Below are 27,731 nucleotides of genomic sequence, written 5' to 3'. Positions count from 1 at the left end.
AGGGGGTTCAACCTTTTTGAAATCCAACTGACGGCAATCACAAGTAATATCAGTGAGTAAAATAGCATGATAAAAAACAATAGGAATACGTATTTCTTAATGAATAGGCAACATAACATAAAATATTCAATATTCAATATTTGGTGTAATAACAATGCTGTTTTTTCATTAAGTGTTACCACGTCAATACTAGAACAGTACATACTGGGCTTTAATGGGGTCATAAGAATAGAAGACAATACATTCAAATACATTTAAAAAACTGTTCGACTGTACAATTATTTTTTACACAGTGGGGCCTGTAGGATCCCAAACTATGAGGATGTAAAGCAAATGCCAACAACACACAAGGGTTAAAGTGAATGAATCTACATAAGCACAGGTTGCAGTACGTCTATGAGTTGTACGCACTTCAAGCAAGGACTGATGCTCCCCTCTCACACTGTTGCACTTTATTTCCTATCTTGGTAATCATTTTGCAACCCCTCGGCAGCCTCCACATTACAGGATGTTTGTTACATGAGATTTTGCCATCAAACAGGTGAAAGACATTTTTTTTTTTTCATGAGATGGGTGAATGGGATTAGTGTCCTTTGAAGGAGGCACAACTTAATAATCATTAAGAGGCTGACCCTTATTTGGTAAGAGACAGTGTGCTAAGGCACTTATCACTGAGAGTACATGTTGTACACTCAATCTCCGTATCATATAGATTTAGTAGATATTAGGTGATGTTTTGGCCATGTCGCCTTCCTAAAATTCAATGATTATACCCAGTTACTCTTGTGTCACAGGTCTGGTCTCAGTTAGTGTGGAGGTAAGGCAACACAACAGCTCATGAGCAGAGTGGATGCACCTGGCAATTAAACCAAAAAAAAAAAAAAACATTGAGGAAAGGGAAACAATTGTGCATCTTCCCTGGTTCAGCCACTGACATTATCCTTTCCCGAGACAGACTGATATGCATACATCTGCATTCACTTTGATGTGATGAATATTCCACCAATAACAAATGTATACTCCTCGACACACAGAGGGAGATACACGCACACACACGTTCTCAGATCCTTGATTGCATTAGTATAATGTTAAAGATTCACACAGCCAGAAAAGACTGAGGACACATCACGCTGTAAGAGACAACTAATGAAAAGCACTTCTATTTAATCAAATGGATTACATTTTATTGGGAAATTAAATAAAACAATGCAATGGTGTGAGGGAGAAGCAAAACAACATCTTTCAAAGTGTTAAAACTACATATAAAAAATGCAGATAAAAGAGAATGAGACAAAATTGATCGCATATATCTGACAGTGAGAAACAACTAATAACAATAGTAAAAGATTTTGGGGGGAGGGGCATTGGGGAGATGACAATGAGATCAATCTATGAACAGGATATTTACTCAAACGGTAACCGCAGTGGCATCTTTGTCTGGCATGTTGTGCACCATGTACCACAGAATACAAAGCTCCAATCTGTTGCTGATAGACAGAAACTGGTCCAGGAATTTTGCTACTTGTCAGAGTGTCGTGGATGATGCCTGCAGTTTCAGCAGAACTAGGACACACACACAAAAAAAGCAAATAAATACCCAGATTACGCTGGAAGAAAAACTTTCAAAATCAACAAAGACAATAAACCTATGCTGAATTTCTGTAGTTTAATCTTTTGAGATTTTTGAACTGTACAATTAATGGACAATCATAAGGGGATACTTGAAGAAATTGCACTGGTCAAATTTATGGTATAAATGCATACCCGATAGATGCAGTCTGTCAGCCTCCGTAAATCACAATTTACATATCTGGATTTATTCCAATGACAACGAGTATGCGAGATATATGTATTTAATTCAAACTGTAATTCTTAAATGTCTAAAACTAGTTTTAACGTTGTTTTGTCTGACCAACATCAACACCCCAAAAGATATTCAGTTCACTAAATAAATTTTATAGAAACAGAGAAAAATCAGCAAATGTTCATATTTGAAACACTAGAACCGGAAAATATTTTGATTTTTGCTTGACAGACGACATAAAATGGTAAACTGATTATAAATTGTGTTGCAGTTGTAAATTGACTAGTTGTTTCAGCTCTACTTTGTGAGCAATAATATTTAGGCAGTGGCAGTATGCAGGTTTATATTTAAAGACTGAACTACTGAACTACCTGGCTACATGATTGCCCCACACAAACAATGGTGGGTGTCAGTGCAGCATTAGCCAATGGACTCCAAGGCTGAGTCGACAAAGCCCACGTTAACCAACCTACCTTCCATCTATTTCCGCATTGATTGCAGAAGACAAACGTGGTCATTGGCTCATCAGCACTCCGAGTTTGAACCTGAGAATGAAAAAAAAAAAAAAAAAAAGCACAAACACTTTACTACAATATCAAACTGAACACACTGGGCTGCTCAACAGCTGTGTAATCTGAATTAACATCACTGATGAACTAAATTTATCAGAATACAGGGATCCAATTTGCACATTACTTGCCGAGCACACTGGCTTACCAATATTTAGAACTAACACATGCCATGTTATTGTAACCAAACAATGTACATGGATTTACTGTATCTCGGACTGGTCTAACAAATGTTCAAGGTTGCTTACTTGTACAAGTGGTAAAATAAATTACATCCACCCCATTTACTTTGCACAGATTTTTCAAAGTAGATGTAATTTCTTGTTAAACCTACTTCACACTCAACCACAACATCCATAAAGGCTTCTACTTCTGCCACCATGAAAGCAGAGGTGGCAATCTTTACCTGTGTGTAGGTGCAGCATTTCCCCTTGCACTTGCCACAGGTGAATAGATCAGTCTGAGTGCCTCCAGTGGTGGCCATCTGGTGGTCCCTGACAGCCTCTTTGGTCAAATTCTTCCTCATTTCCTTCAGCTCATCACTGGCCATTTCCTACAACACAATGCCAATAATGTAAACTCATTTAAATCTGTTGCCGCTGTAACAAGAGATAAATGGTATATAATCAAGTTACGGAAACATGAAGGTAAAAGACAACATTTTCCGAGACAAACTGAAAAAAGGTTGTGTCACTGCAGTCATTCAGTACAGTGTTGTTTATATTACTGACTTAGTGCCATTTTCATGATCTTTAAGACTGAGCCAACAACAGTAACACACCTCTGCAGTCATCTTAGCCATCCGCTCAGGGGTTACGCTCCCACATAACACAGTCCTCCTTAAATTAGGGTTCTTCATATCCTTCAGATTTGAGATCCGGCTCCGCACACGGTTCTTGTATTTCATGTCTGTGTTCTTAAACTCTTGGAAGATGCGTGATAACAGGTCAAGGAATACAGTTTCAGCAATGTGTTATTTATGTTCCATCATAGAAAAGTATAGCCTAAAACTACACTGATAAATATGGCTTTTAGATGTGTTAGTGATAAGATTACCTGAAAATCAATCCACAGCTATTTAATTAATTAATTAAACAGTTAAGTCACTTATTAAGCAGAAACACACAGAACTATCTCACATTTTCCATTCACTGTAAAGGATATATTCCTCAATCTGTGCTCCAAGTTCTTCACAATCGGCACCAATAGCAATATAGTCATCTGTCAGAGGGTGGACAAACAAAATGTTAAATAGTCGGTGAGTAAAGCTGATACTGACCAGCCACAAAAACAGCTATGATATGTTGAGAGTTTATTGTACATACAAAGATGAGAGGATTACCTCCAGTCTGCAGAGCATTGGCCAACATCTCTCTGCACTTGAGCCTAATGGAATCAGAGGTGCCGGGGGCACGAGGAAAGGTGTTGATTAACGTGTTGGGTGTGACTTCTGTGGGCTCACTCTTGCTGCTGGAGTTACTGCTGGAGCTGCTATAGGAGCAATAAGTTAAATCAATTACTGAAGCAAACCACATTTTAAAAAAAAGAAAAAAAGTGTAAGAAATGCATTCCACAGCCATATGCATTTGGAAAAATGACTTGTCTTGACAATCACTGTGAACTAACACATCAAAAATATCAGAGCTTTTCTTGTTACCTTTCTTCTTTCGCCTCTGGGCTTCCCTGTGAGGGAGAAACAACAGGTGTCGTTTGCTCTTTTCTCTTCTCATCTGAAGGTTTCTCTCCACCTCCAGGCTCATCTAGAGCATGGGTGATAAAAAAAAAAACATGCAAGCAAGAAAATCATACAAGTGCAAGTGATACAAGCAAAAGTCACTATTAAAGTTAGTAAAATCAATACTTTTGTACACTTGACAGCTGAACAGCTCTGCATAAAGCAAAAATAGCCTGCATCACAGCTTTCCTTTCATAGTTCCCTGCAATATTTTGTAGTGTTCTTTGGAGCTTCTTGGTAACAACTGCTTAGAAAGAATGATTTCTGGAATTTCAGCCTCAATTGATAGTAAATAGTAGAAACCGGTCGAGAACATCAGGGGAGGGAGGTCCCTGGTAAGAATTGAACTGTGTACACTGTGATGATATGGTATGCATCTAAACCACTTAGCTAACAATAGCTCTACCCTCAGTGAAGATGGGTTGTGGATATAAAAATATGAGAACCTCTTGACAGCAAGAATGAAATAGAAGATAAAATGCAATTTTTACAATGGCAGCAATTAAGCAGCAAAATATCTTGAATCAGAACCAGTGACTTTGATGCCAAGGCAATATATTGTCATGAGGTAGTCATTTTGTGATACTGTTTCCTTTTTAAAATTTCATTCTTACTGATATGTATTAGTTCCAAGTTTTAAATCATATTATACCAATAACAACATTTGAGGTAATAACCCAATGAGACTAGGCAAAATTGAATAAAATCCCACACATTGCATAACAGAAAAGTTAATCACCTATCAGAAGTGTAATTTCAGCAGTAAACATCAAACACTGATGGAGATTATATTCAGGATATTTGGAAAAATATCATGATATGATATGCCAATATTATACAATGACTAGCAACCTTTCCTTAAAACTCAGATCTTCTCTGGCTGACGTTTGTCTCCATATCTTCACTGAAACTGCTGGCTGCTGTTCATTTGTTTGTGCTGCTAAAGGGCTCACTTAATCACAACTCCAACAGGATAGTTTTGACAGCTTAATAAAGCCGTTCAGCTGCAAAAAGATGTCTTGATTGTCTCTGATACAATTATGCAGAACAGCTTGGGGCATAAAATATATCAGACAAGACACATTTAAGACTAGGTGGACTGAAAAAGTAATAGTTACCCAAAAGCTTTTTCCATGATTTAATCAAGGACTTGGCTAGAGATGTCACCTCCTCGTCTGTGCTCTGCTTGCGGATGGCGTTAACGGACATCCCGATTCTGGTAGACTGTGGAAAGACATTGTGTCAGAGTTCCACGGTTTGAGCGCCGCATGTGTCCACGAGGAGTCTTGAGAACAAATGAGCAAAGATACCTGAAGCAGCTCCAGAGTCATGGGGATACTGCGCAGCTCCTTCAGTAGGTCCAAAGCCCCAGCCTGCAGAGGAGAGGGCAGGAAGGGGGGGTTTAGATCAATTCTGAGCCATCTCACACTGGACCTTTAACTCCTGTTTCAACATGGTCAAATCACACACATATTGGTTTCTTATAAATCTTGGGATTATTCTAGGAATTGTTGACAGGAATATCTCAGATGTGAGTGAGCTAGACAGTATTGATTGTTAACTTGTTATAATTCTTTGAACACTGGGAGAAAAGTTATATATTTTGCATGCATGTTAAACATTACCCTCTAGAAGTAAATCAATTAGTTGGTTAATTGAAAAACATAGGAAATAATGATGATGATGATGATAATAATAATAATAATAATAATAATAATAATAATAATTGTTATAAGTTCTCAACTGTCATTATTTGCTGCTTTTTATAGTTTCAATTATATTAAATTGAATAACTTTCGGTTACGACCTGCTGATCAGACATGGTAGGGCATTTACATATGTCACTTCGGGCTCCACGAAACAGTAAAAGCCACTTTCCACTATGTTCTGACATTATGAAGACCGAACGACTAATCGATAGAATAATCGGAAGATTAATTGCTAACGAACATAATCGTTAGCTGCAGCGCCATTAATGTTATTACGTTAGATTACCTGTGGTACAGTTAACGTCCAAACCCTTTAACGCACTAGTTACTCAGCCGCTTGCAAAATCCAAAGAGCTGCTTAAACCAAAAAGAAAACTGAATAATTCTGCCTGATGTGCATTATGTGATATCTAGCAACTTCTTTTCAGTTATCTTAAAATGACCGCATCCAACTAAGCTAGCGAGGACTATTCGGCTGCTATGTAGCTAACTGCTAGCAACACAGAGCTGCCGTTGACATAAACAGACTTGAGCGCTAGCTGCTTGCGGCTAGCCTTCGTCAAAACTACAGGTACGGCTATACCAGTGGCGCCTATTGTTTCATGTAAGGTTGTGGTAAACAGTCGGAAAAATACTCTAGTGAACTGACGCACTGGTGCAGAACTGGCTAGAGGGTCAATTAGCCGTACAGTCGGCAGCTAACCGCATCACAGCCCATTAGCGCCGACGTTAGCCTCACAACCGCTCGGCAGGTAAACATTCATTCTTCTCAGGCGTCTCACCCCGTTTTTTTTCTGCGCCATTTTATCCATCTTCTTCGCAATTCTGATGATATCCTCTTCCTCCTTTTTGCCCATGTTGACTGATCAGGTGGGATCCAAAAGCTGGAAGCGAGTGGGGAAAGACAGTTGGCGACAAAGACCACGCCACTGAAGAGAAAGCGGCGGAGGCGTCTACTAGGCGGACCGGGACCGCACAGAGACCCGCCGCTGTGTAGCAGACCTGGCTAGTTGATGCACGATGAGTCCAGGGAGAAATAATCAAGACGGAACCCAAGATCCCTCTGGAGGCTGTCAGAGCAGTAAGAGCTCATCACTCAGCATTGTAATCAGAAATGGGGGGGGGGGGGGGGGGGGGGGGGGCTTTTTGCAAACATCAAGATATAAATGTATGTTTCCCCTAGTTCTGCAAAAACATCTGTCCTCTTCCCAAAATAAACCATGCATTTTGGCAATATCGCTGCCTGTCGTTAGATAGCGCCAAAGTGTCACTTGCATCTCTGCTTGGGGTCAACAGTGGACTGTTTCTGGAAACATTTCATCTTCATTTGGGTCTCCTTATGTTTCCTCATGAATAGTTTTAAATACTTACTGGTTACGGGTCTTTATTAATCTACAAATCTACAGACTAAAAACGTAAATTTAATAATCGATTAATTGTTTAACTTGATTTTTAGGCAAACACGCCAAAAATTAACTGATTACCATTTCTCAGATGTGATTATTTACTTTAATGGTATGGTAATTCCTTCCCCCTCACCCTCACCTGTAGAACTGAAATGATACGTCAATTAATCGATTGTTTGACTGACAGAAATTTAATCAGCAACTATTTTGAGAACTGATTAATGGTTTCATTCTTTTTTTTTTTTAAGCAAAAGTGAAAAATGTCACTGATTTCAGCCTCTCAAATGTGAATGGGACATTTTTAAAAACTATTTTCTGATTATAGACCAACAAATGAACTGGGAAAATGACAGTTAAAAATAATACAACAGAAAATTATTCTTTCATCTAGGTAATTGTCACAACCACACCTACTCTAGACCTCCCACCTCAGTGATTCTAAACCTGGGGTCTCGACCCCCCCGATGTGTAACAAGATACATCTGCAGGATCACAATTAGCATTAATCAGAATACAGAACAGACTAGAGAAACTAAAGAAAAATGATGTCATTCAAAATTAATACATTTTTTCAGATGAATTTGCCACAATAGTTATGCAAATAAAACAGGAGGGGGGAAAAATATCACATTTTGGTGGACCAGCTCATAAGCAAAATGGTAATCTTCAAGCACTATTTTTTTTTTTTCATTTTAAGGGGTCTCAAGCCAAAAAGAGTGAAAAACACTGATTTATATTTTTGCTGGAACATTCATAGTGTCAGTGCTGGTTTGGAGTTGATGACAGTTTCTCTGCTGAAATAAATCATTTGCAAGAATACACTGTGTAAAAAGATGAGTTTTTGTATTAATGTATTATTCATTGTAATTAACAGTCAATGAAAGAGCTTATGTCTTCTTCAGAGAGCCTTTGGTTGAACTCTGCCTTTTTATGAAGCGGATCAAACCTGTGACCTTTGAGTAACAGGATCAAGGGCACGGTGATTGCACACTGTTGATCTCATACTGCGTTTCTGTGGCACTGATTGACTCACTAATTTGGATCTTGCTAATCCAAACAGATCAGCATGCGACATTACCACCTAGTGACTGAAGGTAGGGCAATCACTACACATGACTTGAATTATTTAACAAAGCAAAGCATGTACTATGTTGTTAATTAGACTACATAACATAAACAGGTAATGATATAGGTCAAATACTGCACTAAAATTCATCTTTTTTTTGCCAGTTTATCAAAACTAGTGACAAAAGTATTATTGGAGCATTTATTTTATGCTCACCGCTCTTTGAAAAAATAATGTAATGGAACATTTCTTCACTTGGACTCTGTGTGACCTACACAGGCCCTTCCTCCTATTCCCCCACCAGCCAGTGTCCATCTTCCAGGACACCGCACGTGCTAGTGGGAGGTATTAGCAGCTGTTACACAGTCAGGGGCAGTTGGTAATTAGTACACTGTCTGCTGCCGTGCAGTGACACAGCTCTCATTCCCTGAAGCAATTAGATCATTAGCCCCTTTTAGAAGACCAAAATTCAAGTCGTAGTCTACTGCACTGTACTAACTTTTGGATATTCTGTGTTAGCTGTCCAAGTCTTGATACAATACTGCAGAGAATTGAACATTATGATTATATTTCTTAATAATTATATACATTAAGAAACTCAACAAGTGCAAATACTGATACATTGTGTGTCCTGAAATCTGATGGTGGATTTCAAATACCTGCTGTGAGGTAAAAGTGCTCTCTAAAGACCTTATTCTGCTTCATGCTGTCAGCAAGTGCGCAAAATCTTTAACCTAATCCCTATTAGGCCAAGACTTCTCAAATCTGATTATGCAGGCTGCTAGCAAATTAGAAATAGTCCAAGCCACCTGTGGTATCTGTTTGGAGCAATAAAGATTCACAAATTTCCCTTGAGTTCATATTCCTTTATGAACTGTGTCCATCCCCTTCCTCATTTATGTACTCATTCTAGTACTCACTAAGCCTTTTACAGTTATTCACTCAGTCACTTTCTCACTTTGTCTTTTAGTGCAAGAAAGAGAAATGTATGGCCAATGAGGCAGAGAGGACTTTTGGAACAATTGTTTCCTTTATTTTTAGTGAGATTTCCTACAAGATACATAAGCTCGGATGCAAATATGTCAGTTGAACAAATAAAATTATAGTCCCACTCCTTTAGGAAAACATTGTGCTAACAATTTTTTAAATCTCAAATTGATAACAGTACAAATTTGCAGTCTGCTGTGGTGTAGTTACTCATGTTGATATGCTGATTAAGTGTGAGCAAAGATTAAGCAAATTGGCCATGATGTTGCATGTCCCAAAATAGCCCTCGACCGCTGCTGAGAGGCTTTGACCAGTGCTCAGAGGAATAGCGGATGCACACTTTCTGTCGTTTTAGACGTTATAATTAAGGTGAAATGTGAGAAATAAGGTAAGCCTTTTTTCATTACATCTTGGTTGACATTCTTGTTTGCCAGCCAGTTATTTTCCTCATTACCTACAGGCTGTAGTCAGTTGATATATTTCAGGTGTGTATGGCCTTTGTCTAAGACTGTGTGTACATCCACTTAGACTTGTTCACAGTAACCTAAGTGGGAAACTATTTTAACTCTGTCATGGTACTGACTATGTGTTGTATATGGTCTCTCTCTAATATACAACTTCTGAAACCTCTTAAGCAGACTAAACAACAGATGGTCCACACTCAAACACAAGTTTGCAGTATGCAGTTATGGTCTCAACTGTACCTATATTATTTATCCACATCTACAGAAGACATTAACATAAATAGAAATGATTACATAGAAAACTCTGTGCCTGCATAACAGCTGAGGAATATTACTGTACATTTAATAATTTAGTTTGAAATATACTGTCCAAAATATACATGTAATTTAAACTGACTGTGTTTCTTTAGTAAAAACGTAATGGTGTGCAGTGGTCTCATGCATGTTTTTAGTCATCTTAATTCCCACGGCACAGTGAATATATGCTGATCACTGCCAAAAGTGTCGCTTTGAGTGAAACCTGACATGTTGTAGTAGTCAATTGCATTATTTCCACTGTTTATAAGTGCCATTAAAATATTTAAAAATACTGTTTTTTAAGGAATAGCTGGAAATATATATACATATGTTGGCTTCATCAAAACAGAAGGAAAATGCTATTCTCCTGTGTTTCCAACGGTCAAAGCACAACATAATCTGTAAATCCTAAATAATAACTTATACTCAAGTATTGTTTTTTGAGTGTCAAACACTCACCATGGACAGGCTTGAGGGGTGGCAGTTTGTAGTTTCCTCAGTGATGAAGCACAGGGACTGTGGTCACCTTGAAATTAGTCAATTACAATGGAGTCTAATGGTGAATGGTTATAATGGGGAAGCTTTCATAACAGATTACTTCTAGCAGGGCCTCAGAGTTTCAAGATGGAAAATAAGCAGTGTAGCCAAATTTGGGTGAAACTACTTGTTTTGAACAGAACAAATGTTCAGATGAACAGTGGAGGAGTACCACTTTGGAAGCATAACAGCAACATCTCTCTCCCTCTCTGTGCTTTCTTTCTAGATACTTCCAAACAAAATGAGCAGCACATCCATCCAGGATCCCGCTGCCCAGGGACTGTCCTCTGGCAGTGGGCAGACATTACCCTCCCGACCCCTTCAGCCCATCTCTGATCCTTCAGCCTCTAAGCGAGTATGTTTCTACAAAAGCGGTGACTATAAATTCAGTGGGCATCGCATGGTCATCAATGCCCGCACCTTCAAGACATTTGATGCTCTGCTGGATGCTTTGTCCAAGAAAGTGCCTCTGCCATTTGGAGTGAGGACCATCACCACGCCTCGCGGGACACACCTTGTTAAGGGTCTAGATGACTTACAGGATGGGGGATCTTATGTGTGTTCTGATCAAAAACGGGTGAAGCCTTTAAACCTGGATGAAGTGAACCGGCGGCAGGTACCATGGAATACCACCAGACCCCTCAGCGCAGGGCGACGAAGGCGTCAAAGAGTCCAGTTTGGTCAGTTTGGCAGAAGGAACGAGGTCAGGCCAGCAAAGGTCACCGAGAGGGTAGCAGTACGGACACCGAAGAAACTTGTAGTCATAAAGAACAGGGATCCCACTGTTCAGCGAATGATTGTGTTGCAGAGAAGAACAGCACCAACATTTGACTCTTTGCTGGATTACCTTTCCCAGATCCTGCAGTTCCCAGTGCTGAAACTGTACTCTACAGAAGGCAGAAGGGTAAGCGTTTGGTGAACTGAAAATGGGAATGATGGTGGATCAATGTTAAAGTAACGCCTGAGAATATTATAAGCTGTGGCCGCCTCTGTGGAATGGGTGAAACATTAGCCTTATCTGGTCTAAATAAAGTCTTCACGGCTTATGTGCAAATACGTCCTTATAGGAAAAGCTCAACATTTTGGGAAATACGCTTGTTGTGTCTTTCTTGTTGATGAAGAGATTAATATATTATCCAGCCAACGCCAGGTAGCTTAGCTTAGCATAAAGCCGGAAAATGGGAAGGAAAAAGGAAAGGAGAAACTCCAGAAAGTCTCGGCACCTGGCCAAGAAATAATCTTGTGCATCACCTGCCATAAAAAAATTAGCTGTTTTTACCTTGCAGTTTTACATGGATTAAACAAACAAGATAACATATTAATTAGTTGGCTTTGCCAGTGCTGGTAGACTAATTTTTGTTACCTTTAGACATAGCCAGCCAAGCTGTTTTCCTTGTTTCCAGTTTTTATGTTAAGCTAAGCTAAATGGCTGCTGGTACAAGCTTCAAGTTTAATGCACAGAGAGTTTGAGAGTGGTATCAAACCAAAGCAGCGTTTCAATGCGATTGTAATAGATATATTCTTTTATCAACAGCATTAAAAACAGAAGCTAGAACTTTTGTAGCTTCAGTAATATAATGTATATCGGAGTTAAATAGAATATGTGGGCGGGGTGTTAGTTATTATTTTCAGATCAAATCCTTCAGATTTGATCGGATGGTTCAAAGTTGCTGTGTGAATATAGCTAAAGGGAGTTGTCGAGGACCGTTCAACTCCACCCACACCTTCCGTGCTCCATCCACACCTTCCAGGAGGAGAGGGTGGAACAAATAATCAGACATCAGCCACATTTCTTGGAAATGTAGACAGTTTTTGCTGACCAAAATCCAAATACACACTCTCTAGTATTTTGCTCTGCTAAAGGTAAGTGCAGTTTTAAATGATGGGCTAGTCACCCCAAATTACATTTGACTGGACGAATTTACAAGGTCCTGGTGAGTGATCAAAAATATTTCTACATTTAACAGAGAGAGAGAGAGAGAGAGAGATTTTGATATAAAGACAGGCAAAAATGATTATTTGACATGGGATTCAAACTTGGAAAATGTATTTTTCATTTAATTGTATTTTTCGCTTCTTAACATTTTTCAAACTAGGAAATGGTTTTGTGACGTTTCACTTTGCAGTATGTTTGTTGTCCTTGAATATACTTTGTGTCTAATGGTACCTAAGGCTATTTTAAGTAAAGGTATGTCTGTCTCACACAAATAGGGTAGACTCTTTAAATGTTAGGCTGAAAAAAACTGTAGGAGGACAGACACTACCAGTGTAGCGTGTAGCATGTACACCATCCCCATCACTTTTTTGAGTTTGACGATTCATTCTTGATCTTGGAAACTGCAGTTGGCAAAACAACCTTAACTCAAGGTCCGCTAACTCTCTTGTTCCAGAGCTTTCAGTTGTATCACATTGTCCTAGTCAGCAGGTGGATTTTTCCTTGTTGTTGTAAATGCTCAAACTCTCCGTTATTCTGAGGACTTTTAGGATTTATCATCCACATTGGCTCACCACTCAGCAGTTAGAAAACAAATTTTAATTTAAGATACACTTGACTGATTGTTCTTGAGGTTCTGACCACATCGCACCATATCAGCTTTCAAAGACTATTAAGTAACAATCTTTCGATGGCAGAAGTAGTTAATAGCTGTAGAGGACTGATGATTTATTGATTTAGTTTTTAGATTTTTTTATTTAATCAAGTTTTTTCTTTTTTTTATCCTTTGTTTGGCAGAGATAGTATATGGATGTGCACGAAATTACACAACTAAAATAAACCAGGGAATTAAGAATCAGGATTTTCACCTTGTTATAAGTTTTCCAAGAAGAGTTAAGAGGTGTTATCAAGATCTCTACCCCCCAGTGAGTTATCACTCTGTAATCCCACATGTCCTTAAACAACAACAACAACAACAAGCTCCCTGTTAAAGGTCATAAATCCAGAGAACCTTTAAATGCATCATACACTTTAAGAGCTGCCTGTGATCTGTGATGTCTGGACTGTACTATGAGAACATGTGGGATAAAGAAATAATCAGTGAATGTATGTTTTTTGTTTTTTCATTTTTAAAAGAAGAGCCCAGGAGTGTAGTACATAGTGTGTCTTAATGGGGTTGCATATAAAGTATGTGGCAAATTCAAAGTAACTACTGTAGTGTTTCAAAGTGTTTCAGTTAAATTTTCTGAGATTTTGACCAACATGTCAAACGTGTTTCTCCTCTCCTTTCAGGTTGACGGCCTTGCTGCACTTATCTTGTGCTCTGGGGTTGTTGTGGCAGCAGGCAGCGAGCCATTCAGATTAGGAAACTACAGCTTTCACAGAACTGGCCAGATGGCACAGGTCATGTACATGGAAACTGTGGAGCCATCTATGCTGCTGCCCAGAGCTCGTAAGTTTGAATAGGTTTTATGTCATAAACCAATATTCACAAAAAGGTCCCTCTGGAATTCTTAGAACAGCATAGTGAGTGAAAACTTGGCAGACAGGTGGATAAGTGTACTGTTTAGACACATGTAGTTCATCTGTAGACTTACTCATTGAAACACAGAGTCTCATGTGGAGTTGCACAGCTGCATTCATACTATTTAGTTTATTTTTAAGTAGTGTACAACATATATGAGCCATTTCATTCAAATGGTAAAAATAGATTTACTCAGGTATTTCTAGTGGCATCTAGCCACTGCAGATAGTTTTAGAGAGTTTTCTGCTGCGACTCCATTACGATGTAACTGACCGTGTGAAGGAAGAGTTTCACATTTTGCTTTCTTGCCAAGACTCAGCCAAGAATATCGATACTACCTTTATGTCTGTACACTAAGTATGATGTTAGAGCTAGGAAACAATTAGGACAGATTTTATTACCTAAAATGTCACACTATTGTTTTAGATATTCCTACCAAACTAATATGAATACTACATGCTGCTTTTTATTTCCTAATTTATTATCTCTCTTTCGCTCTCTTTCTCCAACTTCTTTCACAAACGTCTGTATTTTCGTCGAACACCTCCAACCAAAGAGAACAATAAGTCTGTCTCAAGTGGAAGAGGCTCAAGAAACTTCTCCTCGTCATCAGAGCGATATATTGTCAACCAGATAAACAAGTCTCGAAATGGATCCATGAACAGCCCCCATCATCACCACAATGGATCAATTGAAAGTGACGTCAACCAGCATCACACGTCAGTGGAGACATGTGGAACTGGGAGGGTAGATAATGAGCAACACACGGGCATTGTACCTCAGGAAGATGACATTGAGAAGTCTTTCCGTGTGAACCAGGATGGCAGCATGACTGTAGAAATGAAAGTGCGTCTGACCATTAAAGAGGAGGAGCTGCTCCACTGGACTACCACACTTAGCCGCTCCAGCCTTAGCAAGAGGACAACTTGTGCCTCCATTTCTGAGTCAGGGAACAGCTCACCAGACTCAAACAATGCCTTTGCCAAAGACTCCTCTAGCATCAGTGAGGATGAAACTAAAGAGGAAAACCACCCCGCAGGGGCTGGAAAGGGTGTCGGCTTTAACGATGAGCGAGTGTATAGGGGCAACACTTCAACAGCTTTGGGAAAAGCAAAAACAAGTTTCAAACGCACTCCTACACCAGGTCCTCGACACATTAAGAAGAAGGCTTCTGTTGAGAGTGTGAAGATGGTGACAGAGTCAGGGGTTCAAGAGAGCACCTTGGGACATTACTCCTACATGGAGAGGACAGCTGATGGTGAGACAACTGAGGGATACTGCGTTGTCCGACACAGCAGCAGCAGCAGCAACCGGCCAATCCCAAAGCCTCGGAAAACGGCATCTGCAGGAACAAGCAACAAAGGCTCCCATTCCTCCACCAGGTCATCAGGAGTAGCTGAGGTCCTTCAGATTCAGAATAATGGGATGGAGATTACAGAAACTGTGATGCACATCTATGAGAGTCAAGGCTGCTACGACAACTATTTTGCAAATGAGGAATATAGTGCAGATGGCGTACCTTTGCATGGTTCCACTCCGACGCCAGATAGCAAACCGTCCACTGAGTCTGGGCCACATTCATCCAGCAATGATTGTGATATAGATTTTAGCTGCCAGTCACCTGCTGACCCACTACAAAGACAGAAAGAGGAGATGTTATCACTGTCATCAGAGCCAATATCTCCAACACATGAGACAGTGAAAAGGGACAAAGTTCCTGAAAGTGAGACGGATAAAAAGATAAATAAACGTGATAGGAAAAGCAAGAGTTCCACTTCAACAAGCAGCTCAGATAAAAAGCTAAATGAAAACATAATAAGCCCCTCAAAACATAGTAAACATTCATCTACTGACAAGCTCAGCAATGCCAGTATGGGAAAAAAGAGCTTGAGCTCATCAGAAAGTGCTAAAAGGGGTCAAAAAAGTAAAGGAGCAGAAAAGAAAGCAGAGAAGTCTCAGTCTAAGAAATCAATTAAAGATGAGAAAACTCCCAGGAAGGACTCAGCCTTATTAGTTAGCACTGAAAATGTCAAAAGGACCCCACCTAAAAAACAGAGCATGAATAAAGTGACTGCTAAAGATAATGGCCATAATGTAAATACTCCAACTGGAAGGCCTCAAATAAAAAAGAACATGTCAGACATTTTACAACCTAAAAAATCACTTTTGCCAGGGAGAAAGACGGTAAGCAAACCTAAATCCATGACTGAAAACAGAACATTGTCACCTAAAAACTCTTTAGAATTAAGTGAGAGTGTTTCAATGCCTTCCCTGAATCCTACGCCCTCTGAAATCCACCAATATGTTGAGAGCTGGTTGGAGAAAGCCAGCCAAGACCAGGTGCCATACACGGACTCGATCCCAGACGAATCAGAACCTCGGTCAAAGGTTGTGTTTCAGATAGGTGGCGATTCCGAATCAGATGAAATGAATGAATGTCAGAATAATTTAAATGAATATGAAAATCCATTGTCTGGTGATGCTGTTAAGAAATCTGCTTCTTGTCTATCAGTTCCTCTTTACCATGAAGGGCCAGAAACAACTGTGCTACACAATGAACAGAAAACAAGAGGTTTATGTGTTTCAATGCCAAGTGTTAGAGTGGATCCTGTACACCAGGAGAACACATTGAGGGCACATAAATCTGCAGAGACCATCGGACCAAATGAGAATGAATCAACTTCATCTATGTCCAACATTTTAAGTCCCAAAGCAAAGATAAAACCTGTTATGCGGCAACTTTGTTCATCAATCCAGTGCATCAGAAGGGCATCTGAAACCAACACAACATCCAATCTCGAGAAGTCCAACAGCCTTCCTGATTTCTCAACACAAGTAGCTTCAGTGTTTGGCTCGTCATGCAAAGCTTTTCTGTCATTCTTGTCGGTGATGACACTGAGAGAAAATCTAACAGGCTCCGTGCTGGGAGACAGTAACCAATCAAGAAGCACCTCCGAGGCCATGCTAATGATGGAATCCCTGCAGAAAATATCTGCCATTGAGGACGAGGATGAGCAGAGGGCAAGCCTGACAGATCTGCAAAGCAGAGCATCTTCTGAGTTTAGAGAACGTTGGAAGGATTTCCAGATTTTGAGGGAAAGGCTTGAAAGTGAACCACTTTCTTCCAAAGTTTCAGAAACTGAGTTTGCCCTGGATGTTGTCTCTGAGGGAGGTGATGTTTTTGAGGATCAGATTGATGAGCTACTGGAGGAGCTGAATATGCCACAAGACCTTAGAGCGGAGATTTCATCAACAATCCAACAAGCTAAAAGTTTTTACCCTGTGGAGGAGAGCACATTTATAGAAACTGACAGACATCAGTCAGACACAGAGGAAGATGTGGAAAAGTTTGTTGATGAATGCAATGATGAAACAAAACAATCAACAGATCCTAATATTACCTGTGTTGTTGAGGACATTACTGAAAAAAAACAGGATAAAGATGATGGAGATATAGGTGACTTAAATAAAATGCAACCCATGTATTCTGAACAGGTAAGGATGATGAGAGAGTCAGCGCAAGAAGCTGATGAATTTGAGGATGTGAAAGGTTCCGAAATATCACAGACGGGAAGAGCTGAGGCCCTGGAAGTCAAAGAAAATGAAACAGAAGAAAAGGGAGACGAAGAGCAGGTAGAGGAGGCAGAGGGGTATGGGGAGGTGGAGAAGGACAGAGAGGATGGGGAAACAAAAGAGATAAATGATGATGGTGAAGAGCTTGAAAATATAGAAGAGGAAAGTGAGGAAGAAAAAGAAGAGGAGGCAGTGAAGGAAGATGATGAGGGGCAGGAAGAATGGGAAGCAAAGAAAGGAAGTAGTGGGGAGTCTGTTGAGAAAGTAGAGGAGGAGACAGATGAAGGGATGACAGCAGAGGAGAAGGAGAAATTAGAAGGAGAGAAAGAAGTGGTTGAGGAGACAGAGGAGGAACTAATGGCAGAAGAAGCACAAGAAGCAAGAGAGGACAACAGTGTTGAAGAGACGGATGAGAGAGAGATTGTTGAGGAGACAGTGGGCGAAGAGGAGGGAAAGGATGAGGTTGAAGAGGAAGCAGCAGATGAGGAAGAAAAGGGGGAAGAAGATGGCAATGAGGAAAAGCAAGCAGGGACTGAAGAAGAAGGAACTGAGGTTGTTGAGGAGACAGATGAAAATATTATCAAAGAGCATGAGAAAGAAGAGAAGGAGGAGAAGGAAGAAGAAGATGTTACTGACAACAATGTTGAGGAAGAAGTGGAAGAGGTTATTGAAGATACAGAGGAGGAAGAGGGGGTACAAAACACTGATGAGGTAGAGGAGAAAGAAGTAGAAGTGGTCACTGAGAATGATGTAGAGGAAGAAGTGGAGGGAGATAATGAGGATACAGAGGAGGTAGAAAACATTGTTGATGAGGTGGAGGAGAAAGGTGAAGTGGATGTGGTTACTGAGAGCGACGTTGAGGAAGAAGTGGAGGAGGTTATTGAGGACATAGATGAGAATGAGGAGGAAGAAGACTTCATTGCTGAGATGGAGGAGAAAGAAGAAGAAGCAGTGGATGTGGTTATTGAGAATGATGTAGAGGAAGAAGTGGAAGAGGTTATTAAGGATAAAGGGGAGGAAGAGGAGGTAGAAAGCATTGATGGGGTGGAGGAGAAGGAAGGGGAAGTAGTGGATGTGGTTACCGAATATGATGCAGAGGGAGAAGAGGAGGAGGTTATTGAGGATACAGATGAGGAAGGGGAGGTAGAAAACATAATTGATGTGGTGGAGGGGAAAGAAGAGGAAGAAGTGGAAGTGGTTACCGAAAATGATGCAGAGGGAGAAGTGGAGGAGGTTATTGAGGATACAGATACTGATAAGGATGTAGAAGAAGAGGCAGAGGAAATTATTGAGGAGACAGATGAGGAAGAGGAGGCAGAAAATATAAGTGAAGATGTAGACGAGGAGGAGGAAGAAGGAATGGACAAAACAGTGGTGGCTAGTGAGGAAAAGAATGAGGAGGAAGAGGAGAATGGTGATGCTGAAGTCAAAAATACAGAAAGAAGGAGAGCTAGGGTCATCACAGATGAGGAAGAGGAGGGGGAGGAAGAAGAATCTGACAAGGATACAGAAGAGGAAGAAAAAGGTGATGAAGAGAGTAGAAAAGAGTTTGAGAAACAAAGTAGCCTTGAGGAAAAATCTGTTGAAGGGCAGACATTAGATGAAGAGGAGAGGGAGGATGATGAAGAAAATGAGGAGGAAAATCAAGAATCAAAAGATGAGGTAGATGAAGGAAATGTTACTGAAGATGTAGCCAGTTCTGTTGATGATGAGGATTGTAAAAACCTGCTAGAAGAGGCCTCCTATTTGCAGCAGCACTGTAGTAGTCATGAAGAGGCAAATACGGAACACAACACTGACTCACCAACCGAATGTTTCTCTGAGGGGCAGTGTGAGTATGATAAAGGTGATGGAACAGACATTTCTGACGAGCTTGAAACCAACGATGGAGGGGAGCATCATGAGGACAGAAGCAACAGCCTACCACATCCAGTGGAAATATCACAGGAGTTACTTGACTTCGTTAACTCGGCCCTACAGTCCTCTTCACTTACATTCACATATGACGCCCAGGGGAACATTAGGATTGAGCCAGATAATGCTCGAGTTATACAAACTAAGCATATTGTTATTCCAAAAAGTAGAAAGGATAGTTCATATGGCTTAAAACGTCTCCCAAGCCCAAGCACCTCTGATTTAACTGATTACAGACCAGAAACTTCAGAAAGCGGGGGATATAAAACTCAGGAGTCTGTAGATATTGTGACAGAGAGTGGAGAAGAGGCTTCAGAGAGACCTTTTCCAGTCTGCAGACGCAAGACTGATATCTCTAATGGGAGAACAAATGTGGTGCAAGCCATATCCAAAATATCTGCTTCAAGTAATTCACAAGTCTTGCCAAGCTCCAGATTAAAAAGTACAGAGAGTTTCTCTTCCTATGATTCGGGCACCAAAGCCTCAAGGGAGGATCTATCTTATTTCAGTGCTACAAGCTCATTAAAGGCTGACGCTGAAGCGGCACCAGAGACCACGCAGTATATTTCTTTCACCTCAGGAAAGGACACAACTGATGGGGTTTTGATTGATCGAGGAAGGTGGCTGCTCAAAGAGAACCACCTCATAAGAAGATCTCCCCCAGTCTCCCTGGGAATGTACGGTAATTTGGATAGCACCTCCATTGACACAGGGCAGGAGAACACTAGTGAGGATTCACCACCTCATTATAAAACTCAGCACAACCCTCTCGTAGCCATATCCTCATCAGAGCTTGAGGAAATGGCGAAGCCTCAAACTCTGAAGTGCACCTATTACAACATGCCACACGGGAGCGATTCAGACCCATTTTTGGATGATTCCAGTATCCAAAGTGGGAAAAAGGATACAAACAGTGTCAAAGGGAGAGGCTTCAGGGTGTCACCTACTATTGATACTTCCAAAACGTGGCCAAATAAAAATGGTAGTCTGTCATCATTTGCATCAGTTGAGTTTAAAATAGCAGACAGGAAAGTGCATCCCGAGGGCGAGTCCTCAGCTGTGACACAGCCAAGAAGGACACCTGGTGGAGGAGGGAGTGCACTGCAAGCACAAGACTCCTTGGATACGTTGCGAATGAGATGTGGACAGTACTGTCCCATATTATAAAAGCAGGACATTATATTTCATAGAAATATTCATACAAGCTGGTCCAAGGTATGCTGTTGTTCTTGTCTATTATTATTTTGTAGTATGTTTCTAAAATCATCTAATAATTTTAAACACAAACCTTTTTGCAGGCCCACCAGACCTAGAGACATGTGGTGACTGAAGAGAGATGTGCCTCTTATTTAAATTTCAGTATAGTCAAAATTGTACGTTTACAGAGTTTGATTTTATCTTTGTGGTGGTGATGATAAGATCCATAATCAAAAAAAGAAAGTAACAATATTGGCAAGTAAGAACAATATTTTTTACTGGTTCATTTCTCACTGTAGATATCTATTATTACAAGTACTTCAAGTCATTCATTTTTATTGAATGTACTACATCAAAGAGATTTAATTTCTATTTCTTGTCATATTTTATTTTATTGTTTGTTTGGGCTCCTCCTGAATGTGCAATGCACATCAGTTATTTTCTAAGACAGCTTTGGATATTATAATAATTATGTTGCTCTGCAGGATTATCTCATTTGACATTTTAAAAAGAATCGAGAATTGATTAACCTGGGAAAGCAAAATCCATAAATTAACCAAAAGGCAGCTCCTGGTAAAATGTTTTTGGCTGTAAGAAAATGTTCACTTTTTAATAAACTCTGTTTTATATTGTAAATGTATATCTCTTGTTTATATTTTCCATATTAAAATTTAGTAAATGAGGTATCCCAGTAATTTAGTATTGCACTTTACAACGTTATGAGGCAGATTAAAAAAAGAAAAGCCAAAATCACTGCAGCAGAGCACTGCCTGAGTTTTAATCTATAAATTCTCCAAAAACACTTGATCACATATACCCTGCTCATTAAATGTCCATGTCTTTCAAACTCCATGCCCAAGTCTCCGAACCCAAAGTGCAATAACCCAGATGACATCATCTGTTAATTTTTCAGATCTTCCTTCAGTGAGTAGCAGTAATAAACATGATTAATACACTGTTCTTGAAGTGTAAATAATTTATGTGCCCCTTTAAACCTATACAACACTCATTTAGATTAGATGATGAGATGACAATATGTTTATACCGACTTTCAGTTCAGAGTTTTCTTCTTCAGTCTTTCAATAAAATACTTAAATCAGATATAATGAATGTGTGACAATGTGAAAACGTTGTGACCATTGGAAAGAGGTGATGCATGTACAGTGAATCATCATCTGAATTTGAAGCTCACCTCAGCTTTACAGAACTTTTTTAGTGAGTTTCAGCTCATTGTTTAGCTGTCTGACTTTACTTTTCAGGTTCACTCTCATGGTTCTCATTTCGGGCCTCAGCAGGCAGCTCAAAGAGCAACAACCAAACCTCAGACAGACACAGTTCGTGACTAGCTGTTTTAGATGTTTGAAAAATCCTCAAGACTGTTTAAAAACCACTGTTTTTCCTGTATTTCTGTCTGCTGAATGATTAAAACGATTTTTGACCTGATTCTAAAGATGCACCTCTATTCTCAATCAAAACAAAGATGGCAGCCTGCCAGCTACTGGGATCTTAAATTTTTTTCTTCCAGTGCATGAAAAGAGTCTCACAGGGTTCTGAAAATCTTGTCAAAACAGCATCCGTCTGTTTTTTTTTCACACATCACTGGTTAATTATTTCTTAAAGAAACTGATGGGTAACGTGACCTTTGTGACCTGAATGTGTTTAACCAATACATGAGAGACACAAACTGGGGCCAGAGAGAACCAAATATTTACTTCAAAAGCTGAAGCAGACCAAAAACACAGCTAAAAGAGACTGAATATTAGACTTCACTTCATCAGGTGGCAGGAAACATGTTCCCCATATCGACTGTGATATTAATGATGATAAGTCGCTGTTGTGTTCTAAACTGATTTACGTTATTATTCCATCTCATTGATCACAGATTTAATCTAGGACCACTTGAATCAAACTAAGCAGACATTCAATGGATATGACCTAAACAGTACATGTCATCTAAGGTTAGACTTTCTGTCAGTCACTCGGTTTCGGAGAGAAATTTGTCAAATGGTCTAAAAAACGGTGAGAAGAAATTCTGTGGCTAACTTGTGACTTCTTGTGTCGATAATTAATATCCATGCTGGGTGTGTAGCTTAGGGTGAACTGCTGTATACACAGTCAAAATTCAACTTATGCTTTTACGTCTATGTACATCTATGTGTGCTTAGTCTTTAAAGCTTTATGGATACACAGCTGATGAAGCATTGTTTGTGGTTTTAAAATAATTTCATTATCAGAAACAAACAAAAAAAAAAAAAACGGGATCAACTGTGGATGTATTTTAAAATGATTCATTATGAATAATATATATAATATAATATATATAATATATTATTCATTACAAACTGCACCATTTTGCAAAAGAAGAGCTGCTTTAATGGTTTAATTCACTGTGTCAGTCAACCAATCCATCCATCAATCAGCTGATCAATAATTACATCAGTAAATCAGTGTATGCACATTTACTTTTGTGTTACTACACAGGTAAATTCATTGTTGAAACTCTCTCCTTCTCTTTCTCTCTTTCACACACACACACACACACACACACACACACACACACACAATGAATAAATAAATAAATGGATACAATGCAGCAGCACAGAATACATATACAGTTATGGTTACATTTAGGACTGACACATAAACTGGTGAAAGTAGTCATATATTTAACAACTGCCTTGAAGCATGTCTGGTCTGTGGTGACATTTGACTTTCATAAGGTTATTAATTAAGTGAGGCATGTGAATTCTCAGTGAGCCTTGGGCTTAATATCCTGCTTATTCTTGGAGCCAGAGTACAACAGGGAACCAAATCCTGACTCATAGGGGATTTCTTTAATTTCAACTCAAATAACTGTGAATTTATAGACAAAGGCGATTTATTTCGTAATTATTCTAATTTGTGAAACAAAAACCTTAAGATAACATATGAATAGGTAATGTATAGGAGTAGGTACAAATAATATATATATTTTTTCATTCTTCACATGTGAAGAGTCTGTCTCACTCTGGTCCACTCATCTGCAGGCAGGAGTGTCATCTGCAGCTGTCTGTCGGTCTGGGTGATGCTCCCTGATGCAGTCAGACATATGCCAGTGACACTTGTGATGTGATGGTCACTGACAGACTGGCTTGAAATATGTGTGACCAGGGGATATTATCCTTGAAATAAGTATGGCCAGATGACAGCAGGTGTTAATCTGGATAGGGCTAATTCATTTGGACACTTTTAGGCAGTATATTTGGCAATTTATACAATTATTCTCTCAAGTGGAAGCTCAAACTAGAGTGTGAGGGGTGTTTCCCGTCCCTGTCCCTGACCCAATCACTCCCTGCAGACACACACACACACACACACACACACACATGCACAGAGACAGACAAAGAAAAGAGTGAGACAAAGAGAGAGAGGGAGAGAGGTCTTTACAAAGTGGCCATTCTGGATACTTTCCAAGGGTTTTGTCAGTCACTATGGAGATTTGGAAAATAGCCCCTGCAGTTTAATTCCTCTGTTGTTACTATGGCTGAGAGGTATCCAGTGGAAGCTCCATTCCCTGAAATGCTCATTTTGCTGACCACTAACAAAAATGCTCCTTACTAGAGATAAGAAGAGAAAATTCCTCCTGGTAACTAGTGGCAGAGGAAGCATCAAGATACCGTTCCTAAAAAAAAGTACAACAAGTAACTCCAATAAACAGCCTGCATTTAAAATGCTGCTCTAGTAAAAGTGTAAAAGTATTATCAGCAAAATGTGGTTAGATTGTTTGTACTGATGCATCAGTAGCACTAAGCAATTCTGACTAATGTGTATACAGTTTGGTTGTTAAATTTATTGGTTCCCAACTGAGGGCCCCTCAAATGGATCACAAAATAAACCAGAGAGGTTGTGAGATGTTAGTAGGGTAGAGAAGAAGAAAAAATACTGATAGAGAGGATTAGGCACAAATATCTCTGTGAAAAACTTGCCGACATCTGAAACAAGGCACAGCACCCCAACTAGACACAAGCCAAAAAGACTGGGAGCCACGGTTTAATGTTTAACTATCTATTGTATTTTATAAGCTCATTGTATGTTTTTTAATGTAAAAGCTAAATTGGGAAAAAAGGTAGATTAAGTAATTATAAGTACCACAAAACTGTTCAAGAACAGTACTTGACTGTGCTGATAATAACCTATCACATACAGACTTGAGGGCTCCCCTGGCATGAGTCTGATCTCCATGCACTCATTCGGGTGACACAAGCACATTGTGTTGCAACACGCCCTTCACTAAATCTGCAGTGTCATGACCCACAAAGAAGTCCATCAGTGTTTCAGACTAAAAACATGAAGGAGATAGAAAAAATAAAAAAAAGAAGCCTAAGTTGATGTAAGACTGTGCCACATTACTACAAAATGCACTCTACTAACACTAATTACAGCAACTTAATGAAAGAAATGTAAAAGTTCATCTCTGTCAACAGGGCAGCCCCTGAATCTATCTCTGTCTGGGTTTCAGCTCTGGCAAATAATGATGGGGGCGATTGCTATGGCTACTGGTCGCGCGGGTCGGTGATTCACCATCATGGGAGATGAAACAAAGGATGCCTTTTTGCTACCCAGCGCCTGCGGTTTTGAAGCGATGACACCCAGAAACAAGATTTAACTTATGTGTTGCCCTGTCCCATTACGGGCTGACTGACTCTGATTTACGTGGAGTCTTTTCTGACTCTTTTTGTACAATCTTTTTAATTAGCTCCCCCGTGGTGCTGTTGCTCTGGAGGAAACAGGAACCTGAACAAAAAGAAAAAGACCAAACGATAAATTCCAAACATTGCCAAGAATGGGAGCTATTTGGCCCAAACTGTGTGCACTGGCCAACACCGGGCTACAAACAATAATTGCGGCCTACTGTCTGCATTCTGTTGCTGCAGTTAGGTGACAGATCAGCAATACACAATCCCTGCTCTGTCTGTGACAATCCCGGCCTCCTCTGTCTGTCTCTGTGGCCAACACCGGCAGAGCGGGCTCATAATGGGCCTGGGAGCAGGAATTTGTACGGCCCCCACCCCTGCCTGTAAGTCAGTGTTGATCATGTGAATTTCCATTGCCGGTTTCAGTGATGGGGTTCTACTGTTTACTCATTCTGTGAAACCCCGTGTGGGTCCTCTAGCACCACAAGCCTTAGTGCAGTTCTACAATTATTTGTTGATTTTATTTTGTTATATTATTATTTTACTTATTGTGCTTGTATTTATCTTTATTTCCTCCTATAATTTATTGAAGTATTTTCATTTCATGCTCTCTACTCCTCCGCAATCCTGAGACAAATTTCATCCTTTAATTATTAGTTACTTAACTTTAAGATTTTATAAATATAATGCAAAGTTAAAATTAGCTACACCGCTACCAACTGCAGCAGTAAAATGCTTACATATGAATACATCAGTCATAATAATCCAGTAATATAATCTAAAATGCTAAACCACTCACAGGGGTCATTTTCTGAATTATGAGTACTTTAGTTTTGAGACTTGACATTTAAATACATTTGTTCCTTATTCCTATGCACTTTCACTGTGGCGTTTCTACAGTAATAGATCTGAATAGTGGGTTTCTATCCACTTTGCCAGTGTTAAAATATAACTAAGTACATGTTCTCAAGTGCTTTACTTAAGTACAACTTTGAGGATCTTCCACTTTACATAAGTATTTCCATATTATGCTCCTCTATGCTTTTCAGAGAGAAATATTGTGAAAAAAAAAAACACATGTATAACACAAATACAACAACTTACAGTTGGCACAGAACCATGCAGACAAATAATCAATTAAAATGAATCTGAAAAACATTTTTTTTCTTTTTTGGTAAAATGCCTTAAATGCAACACACAATCTTACTTTTCATATCCAGCGGCAACTCTCTCCTGACTGTACACGTCACTAGATTACTGTTGTACTGCTCCAAAGTGAGCTCTTTCACAGCAGACTGGCATCCAGAATAACTTGAAAGCCTAAGTGGCTGTGCCTTTACACAGTCCTGACACAGTGACTTTATTGGATTTCTTAATGTGATTGATTAAAGAAAAAGAAAAGTACAGGGCTCCCCTTATTTGCTGGTACTTTCCAAATAATCTGGAGGTGTACATGCACGTTTGAGCCAAAAATAGGGCGGGTGCTGGGCTGAGAAACGAAACGACAGCAACATTTAAAAAATAGCTCACACACTGCAGGGCTCCAATTTTCACGTGTTAATTACTGTTTGCAAAAAAACTGTGAGGTTTTGAGCACTGCAGCTCTTCATCAGGTCAGAGTGGGGGTGCTCCAAACCTCAATCCAGAATAATGTCAGTTGGATGTTTTTGGTATTTGTGCTTTGGATATTTCCATTTTATGCTACTTTATATTTAAGCCTCTCTAAATTTAAGAGGCCAATTCTGTACTTTTTGCTCCACTATACATTTATTCCACTGCTATACTTACTTTTCAAATAAACATTATGTATCAAAAGTCTGATCAGTTGATAAAATATAATGCGTCATTATAGCTTGAAGTAGACGAGAGTATGTAAAGCCATTAAAAGAAGATCCACCTCAAGTACTGATTACACTTTCACTCATAAATAATAATCATCAAGTTATAAAATAATACAGCTGACAGGAGCCATTCTGAATAAGGAGTAATTTCGCTTTTGATCCTTCAAGCACCAACATTTCTGATGTTTGTAATTAGATGAGTTGATGACACTAAACCTTTTAGTGTTAGTGTTATTTTACAGAAGTACTGAATGCAGGACTGTTGCCTGTGATGCAGTTTTCTTTTAGTGTGGTATTACTGCTTTCATTGAAGTACGGGATCTGGTTGCTTTGTTCCACCACTGCATATAGGAAAAAAAAAAACAGAAGAATGTAGATAGGTGGATTACTAAAATAATCTTTTGTTGGTCTGATGAAGTCATTTCAGGGTAATGACCGAAACCAAAACAAAGCCAGGCTTTAGTTTGAGGTTTAAAACTGCACTAATACCTCCAGCTTAAT

General features: G+C 39.5%; 2 protein-coding genes across 4 annotated transcripts; one reads left to right on the top strand and one right to left on the bottom strand.

The window, feature by feature from the left end:
• Window positions 1-1,147: 1,147 nt before the first annotated feature.
• On the bottom strand, window positions 1,148-6,822 carry tcea1 (transcription elongation factor A (SII), 1). Of its 2 annotated transcripts, none has more exons than XM_071491444.1 (10): window positions 6,600-6,822; window positions 5,419-5,481; window positions 5,227-5,332; window positions 4,031-4,133; window positions 3,716-3,864; window positions 3,526-3,594; window positions 3,155-3,297; window positions 2,780-2,926; window positions 2,278-2,349; window positions 1,148-1,563 (listed from the first exon to the last, which is right to left on the bottom strand). In XM_071491444.1, the coding sequence occupies exons 1-10, from the start codon at window positions 6,672-6,674 to the stop codon at window positions 1,555-1,557; spliced, it is 936 nt and encodes a 311-aa protein (XP_071347545.1). In that variant the 5' UTR covers window positions 6,675-6,822; the 3' UTR covers window positions 1,148-1,554. The 2 variants fall into 2 exon arrangements, with proteins under 2 accessions (XP_071347545.1, XP_071347546.1); XM_071491445.1 differs by having other exon boundaries at window positions 3,716-3,861.
• Window positions 6,758-21,352, top strand: LOC139629079 (oxygen-regulated protein 1). Of its 2 annotated transcripts, XM_071491443.1 has the most exons (5): window positions 6,758-6,898; window positions 10,801-11,478; window positions 13,801-13,960; window positions 14,589-20,734; window positions 20,818-21,352. In XM_071491443.1, exons 2-4 carry the CDS (start codon window positions 10,816-10,818, stop codon window positions 20,684-20,686), a joined length of 6,921 nt encoding a protein of 2,306 aa, XP_071347544.1. In that variant the 5' UTR covers window positions 6,758-6,898; window positions 10,801-10,815; the 3' UTR covers window positions 20,687-20,734; window positions 20,818-21,352. The 2 variants fall into 2 exon arrangements, with proteins under 2 accessions (XP_071347544.1, XP_071347543.1); XM_071491442.1 differs by having other exon boundaries at window positions 14,589-21,352.
• The last annotated feature ends 6,379 nt before the right edge of the window (window positions 21,353-27,731 follow it).

This window comes from Trachinotus anak, unplaced genomic scaffold (genome assembly GCF_046630095.1).
Source record: "Trachinotus anak isolate AG129_WGS33_773 ecotype Australia unplaced genomic scaffold, CSIRO_AGI_Tana_v1 ptg000012l, whole genome shotgun sequence".
Classification (NCBI taxonomy): Eukaryota; Metazoa; Chordata; class Actinopteri; order Carangiformes; family Carangidae; genus Trachinotus; species Trachinotus anak.
Note: the sequence above shows the minus strand (reverse complement) of the source record. Positions and strands in the feature narration are given on the sequence as shown.